The 6,759-nt window shown below is 44.1% G+C and overlaps 1 protein-coding gene across 1 annotated transcript in view; it reads right to left on the minus strand.

Moving 5' to 3' along the window:
- The window catches only part of ADGRG4 (adhesion G protein-coupled receptor G4), a 105,396-nt gene that overhangs the window by 30,416 nt on the left and 68,221 nt on the right, over positions 1 to 6,759 (minus strand). Inside the window, 2 exon segments of the mRNA XM_077773981.1 lie at positions 2,538 to 2,806; positions 5,355 to 5,476. Coding sequence (XP_077630107.1) covers positions 2,538 to 2,806; positions 5,355 to 5,476 — 391 coding nt within the window.

Genomic DNA, 6,759 nt, shown 5'->3' on the forward strand with positions numbered 1-6,759 from the left:
GGTAATTAACAAATTAATAAATTATCGATTAATGAACAAAGAGATCCCGACTGGTTATTTAAAAATGGGGACCGGTCTACTGCCTTGGGCAGGGATTTCAATACAGGAGTAAAACCTTTTCAACAGGTTGCAGAGCAGGCCAATGGCTTGGCCAGGAGCGGATCGGGATCTGCGCGGCACCCTGTAAGCCCGCACGACTTGGAGAAGACCGCAGGCCTGAGCGGAAGAGGTGCTCTGAGGCCATCCCCGACTCGCCTCTCCATCTCCTGGGCGGGGGCTGTCACGGGCCAGTTTATCGTTCGTCCCAGGTTCAGATGAGGTGTGGGGCTTTGCACCCCGCCCCCACAGAACAGAGCTGCAGGATATAGAACCGCATAGCTTCAGCCCCAAGCAGCCTCTTCAGCGACAGTAGCCATCTGTTTCCTTTTGTCATTCTTTTACAGTGTGTGGGACAAGGCCTTGGGAGCCAGCACCCTTAGCTNCGAGATCATGACCTAAGCGAAAGTCGGACGCTTAACCGACTAAGCCACCCAGGCGCCCCTATTTTATTTATTTTTTGAGAGAGAGATAGAGGCAGCATGAGCAGGGGGAGGGTCAGAGAGAGAGGGAGACACAGACTCTGAAACAGGCTCCAGGCTCTGAGCTAGCTGTCCGTACAGAGCCCGACGCGGGGCTCGAACCCACGAACCGCGAGATCATGACCTAAGCGAAAGTCGGACGCTTAACCGACTGAGCCACCCAGGCGCCCCTCTTACGTTCACCCTCTATGTAAGTGATCCACTGAACCGCGAAGCGGCTTCTTGCACCTTGACCGGTCATGACAGTCAGGCTGTGGGGTGCGTGCTTGACACTCCCTAAGTTGATCCTGCCTCCAAGTACCAAGTCGTAGACTTTCCTGCCTCTCCTGGCGCACCAGCAAGTGCGTGTGGACCAAGAAGATGGGAGAGAAAAGTGAGCTCTGGAGAGCAATGCTTAAGGAGCAAGTGAAGGAGGAAGGGGCTGAAAAGGAAGCTGAGGACGGCGACGCGAGAGATGAAAAGCGGACCCAGTGTTATGGACAAGCCCGTTACTGTTAGCCATCTGTGGGTTATCCGCATGGAGGATTATCCATGAAGCCTCTTCCATATCACTTTTTCAATCTCTTGGTTAACTTGAGATGAAGACTTCCAGGCCCAGGAGGAGTGTACTGACTGCTTTCAGCTCCGTGTTCCTGATGAATTCCAACATGTACTGAAACAATCGTAGGTTACGCTTTGCTTAATATTTGCCCGTCTCCGCTCCCCGACATTAGCATGGATAATAGCACCAACTGTGTAGCCAATGAAAGTGTGTGCGATGTTAATAAGCTCATTAAAAGGATGAGTAGCTAATTGGGAAGCTATTGTCTTTGCAAAGGCGGTGGAAGATAAAATCTATCCTCCCTCGGATCCCACTTAATACACATCTTCTGTGTCTCCAACACATTCTCTGAAGTCAAACTCTGGTTTGAATGGGCAAAGGGAAGGGAGGGGAGCTGGGCTGACCGTGTCAGAAATACGGGACGGCAAACCAATTAAATAGCATTTAAATTAGGAAATATCCATGCCGGGTTCCGTTCCTGGCTTCTTCCAGAGGGGAGCAGTGACAGTGACCGCCATGACGTTTAGGGGGAATCAGGGCGTGCCTGGCCCCGCACCCCTCCCCACGTGGCAAGTGCTTTCCCTGTCCCTTCCACAGCAGCACAGAGGTTACATGTCCAACCTAGAGCCAGATCTCTGCTTCAGATCCCAGTTCTGCCACTTACTAGCTGTGTGCAGTTTGGCAAATTACCTAATGTCTCTGTGCCTCAGTGTCCTCGCCAGTAAGTGGTTATAATGATGAGATCTTTCTCATGGAGATATAATGAGCACTAAATAAGTTTGCAAAAACACTTACAACAGCGTCTGGCACATGTAAGCGCCACCTACATAAGGACTACCATACAAGTAAGCGTTGACTGTTACATCAGTAATTATTTGTTGGGTTTTAGCTTCTGTAGAGGGAAGGATAAAATCTGACAGGTTCACCACAGCAGATCTTGCATTTAGCAGAGTACACCAGCAGGCGCTCGCTAAATATCTGTGGACCAATTCTCCACCATAGAGGTGAAAGGTTGAATTCAGGGGCGCCTGGGGGGCTCAGTCGCTTACACATCTGACTTTTTGGTCTTGGTCATGATCTCACGGTTTGTGGGTTCAAGCCCCGCATGGGGCTCTCACTGACTGTGCAGAGCCTGCTTGGGATTCTCTCTCTCCCTCCCTCTCTCTCCCTCCCTCCCTCTCTCTCTCTCTCTCTCCCTTTCTCTCAAAACAAATAAACTTAAAAACAGATTTTAAGTTGAATTTATAGAGCAATACAGGCAGAAGGGGAGATGCACACCCAAACACCACTGAGCCAATCCTTAATCCCTTATTGATGCTAATACCAGAATTTGGCCTTGAAGGATTTGTCTGCTGAAGCTGGAATTAGACATACACACAAGGCTTAAAGACATCAAGGCCAATGGCAGATATACTTACCCCAACCGACTAGACAAAATTTAAGGATATAATTGGGGACGTAGATGTTGAAGACTCGGACCAGAGAGACATACATGTGGACCCCCTCCAGGCCCATCCAAGTCAAAGAAACGAGCAGGAAGTAATGGAGTGCCACTGCAGCTGTGACACACAGCCCCGCGTTCTGAAATGACGCGGACCAGGAATTGACCAGAAATGCCAGGTTCAGCATCAGCAGTGCTGCGCACAGGTTGATCAGGATTTTGGAAGGATGATCTTTCCGAAGGTTGCTAAAAGAACAGTCACAGTGTTTGGTTAGGCAGGGTCTCTGGTTTTAATCAAGCATCGCCACACCCGAGCTGCCGAATAAGCAAAAGAACAAAAGAAGGGCCTGTTGAACTTGCTCGTTTTACCTTACACATACTGCATTTCTGAGCTCCCCGCCCTCTTTCCAGGTAGAGTCCAAGTATCCTAAATACCTTGACCTTCACTAACAGGAATACTACTAACCTCTCTCAGCTGAGCAGCTCCCTTTTCTTTTCTTTCTTTCTTTTTTTGTTTCTTTCACTTTTTCCTTGTCTTTTTCTCTTGGGGACAAGGAAGAGAGGAGTTTCTGGAATACTACCATTCTGTCATCACTCCTTTAGCAGACTCAAGGCTTGATCTCCTTATTATTTCTTGTGTTGTTGATTTTAGCCACGCTGACAGGTGTGAGGTGACATCGCATTGTAGTTTTGGTTTGTATTTCCCTGATGATGAGTGATGTGCCTCCTTTTCTGTATCTATTGGCCGTCTGGATGTCTTCTTTCGAGAAATGTCTGATCATGTTCTCTGCCCATTTTTAATTGAATTATTTGTTTTTTTGGGTATTTGGTTGTATCAGTTTTCTTATATATGTTTTGAACCACTGTATTGTACACTTTTTTTTTTAAATCTTATTTGTTTTTAGTAATCTCTACACCCAACGTGAGGCTCGAACTCATGACCCTGAGATCAAGAGTCACACACTCTTCTGACTGAGCCAGACAGTGCCCCAGATGTTTCTATATTTTAGATACTAACCCTTTATCAGGTATGTCATTTGCAAGCAGCTTCTCTAGAGGTAGAATATTTTCAAATGTTAGAAGGCCCCTTCATTCCTTCTCACATTCAATACCCACCCAGCACCCCCCCCACGCACATACAGTAGAAGTAACCAGTATTTTAGGTCTTGTCCCCACAGATTTAGTTTGGCCTCTACTTAGTACTTCCTATAAATGGAACTATGCAGTATGTTCTCTCTTTTTTCTGCGCTTCCTTTTTGCTCAACTCTCCGTCTGTGAGATTTAGATATTATGTTGTATTGTGCAGAAGCAGTTCCTTCTTTTTGTACTCCTGTGAAGCATCCCATTTTATGAGTATACCACGATTTATTCATCCAGTCAACTGCTAATGCACACTGGGGTTGTTTCCAACTTGGGGCCACTACGAAGCTGCTGTGAACAGTCTTGTGTATATATTTTGGTGGACACATGTACTCATGTCTCTCTAACAGTGAAATGTCAACAGCTAGATACATATTCATCTCCAGTAGGTATTGCCAAAGAATTTTCTAAAGCATCTGTGCCATTTTGCATTCCCATCAGATGAGGGGTGCCTGGGTGGCTCAGTTGGAGAAGTCCAACTCCCGATTTTGGCTCAAGTCATGATTTCGCAGTTCGTGGGATGGAGCCTCGCATCGGGCTCTGCACTGAAGAGTGCGGAGCCTGCTTGGAATTCTCTCTTTCCCTCTTTCTCTGCCCCTTCCCAGTTTGTGCACGCGCCCTCTCTTTCTCTCTCACTCTGTCTCACCCTCTCAAAGTAAATAAACATGAAAAACAACTTTTTAAAAGAGTTCCAGTTGTTCCACACCCTTTTTGGCACTTGCTTTTGTCAGTATTTTAACTTTAGCCATTCTGGGAGGTACATAGAAATACAACTGTGGTTTTAATTAAGATTTCACTGATGAGGGGCGCCTGGGTGGCTCAGTCGGTTAAGCGTCCAACTTCGGCTCAGGTCATGATCTGACGGTTCGTGGGTTCGAGCCCTGCATCGGGCTCTGTGCTGACAGCTAGCTCAGAGCCTGGAGCCTGCTTCTAATTCTGTATCTCCCTCTCTCTCTCTGCCCCTCCCCTGCTCACGCTGTCTCTATCTCGCTCTCAAAAATACATAAAACATTAACAATTTTTTAAAAAGGATTTCACTGATGAGTAATGATGTTGAGAACCTAGTCATATGGTTATTAGCCATTTGAGTAAGGGTTAGGGGTAGACCTGGATATCCTCTTTTGTAAGGTGCCTGCTCAAGTCCTTTGCCTACTTTTAATTGTATTTTCCATCTTTTTCATTTGTAGGAATATGTGTGTATGTGTATATATACATCTATATATACATACACATACACATGTATATATACATACATACACTCATATGCATTCTGCAAAAAAGTCCTTTGTCAGACATATGCATTGCAAATATCTTCTCCCAATTTGTGGTTTGCCTTTTCACTATCTTATTGGTGCCTTTTGATAAAAGAAGTTCTTAAATTCAATGAGGTCCAATTTATCAGCTTTTTCTTTTATCCTTAGTGTTTTTGTATTGCTTTAAAAAATCCTATTACAATCTCTCTCTCTCTCTCTCTCTTTTTAGAGGAGCCTGGGTTGTTGTTGTTTTTTTCATCTACCTACTTCATAATCTAATGGATTTGACCTCTTCTTACTGTGATGAATAGGAACATTTTATGAAATTAACATTGTTCCAATAACAAAAGCATCCATCAAACCAAATTAAACTTACTCAGAGCAAGACTTTATCAACTTACTGAAAAGCTATGTATGTCACCATTGCAATTCCCAGGAAGATGGAGGAGATTCCACATCCGATGTATGTTATAAGCACTAATACCTGTTCGTTCACTGCATCCACTGCAGATCTGGATAAATCCTAGGAAATGCAATATGTTGTATTTTATACATTTTCCAGAGCAAGTTTATGGTAAAAGGCTTCCAGGGATCACTAGCAGGAGGTTCTCAGGATATGTAGCATCTCTGCTATAGCTCTATTAAAACCAGAGAATATGGATGGATATACTATAAGACTATGTTGTTTATTGAGTATGGCTAGTGCAACTGACTTTGTACAGGTCATGGAGAGCCATCAACGGCACTGGAAGAACATTTAGTCCTTGGTTTTATTGTCATTAACATGTTCCACACTTAAAATATAACCAAATAGATGCGAATTTGGGGTGCAGAGTGAATCATTATTTGAACTAAGAGTCCTAAAACACTATACAGAACTTTAAAAAAAAATGTTCCTTTTCCTTAGGGCTTAAATAACTTTCATAAAATTAGGAGACAAAGTGGGCCTTAGAGATCACAGAATCCAGAAACTTCTTAACCTGAGGACCATCAAAGACCGGAAATGGCATGCAAAATCATAGGAATATATGTGTGCATTGTTCTGGACACAAGGTCCACAGTTTTCCTCAGATAGTTCTAGAGATTAAGGAATCATAAATTAAAGATTAAGAAGCACTGGTCCAGCCTGGAAGTTCTCAACCGGAAGCGATGTTGCCTTTCTCCCAGGGACATTGGCAACATTTTTGGTTGCCACAACCGGGGAAGGTGCTACTGGCATCTAGTGGGCAGAGGCCAGGGATGGTGTTAAATATCCTACAATGCAAGAACGGTCCGCAACACAGAATTATTTGGTTCAGAATATCAATAGTGCCAAGGTTAAGAAATCTCAGTCTACTCCAACCTTTCACATTTTAGAAGACAAATCTAAGGTCCAGACGCGTAACTAAGCTGATCAAGATCAGGTAGGTAGTCAGTGACCGAGCTGGAATGTGAGCCCTGGTCTTTTGACCCCTACTGTAGTGTTCTAACCAACTTGGAGAGAACTAAACACAATTCTTACAATTCAGTATGTATCAATGGAGCACCTCTCCTTTGTTGAATAAACATGGTTAAAAAAGAAAAGAAATATAAGATAGACACTTGGCCCTCAAGGGGCTTACCATTAGTAGGAGAAACAAGTCGCACACAACACATTCAGATAACACCATGTAATATATGTATATATATTAAAGTAAGTTAAGAAAACGAAGAAAGTACTCAGAAAGGGGTAGAGAAGAAGGAACACATTTGAGAGCCATTATCTTCCTTTCTCTCTCTCTCTGTGTCTCTCTTTTTTTTTTTTTTTTTAAGTAAAATCTATGCCCA

The sequence above is a fragment of the Crocuta crocuta genome, unplaced genomic scaffold (assembly GCF_008692635.1).
Source record: "Crocuta crocuta isolate KB4526 unplaced genomic scaffold, BGI_CrCroc_1.0 scaffold241, whole genome shotgun sequence".
Classification (NCBI taxonomy): domain Eukaryota; kingdom Metazoa; phylum Chordata; class Mammalia; order Carnivora; family Hyaenidae; genus Crocuta; species Crocuta crocuta.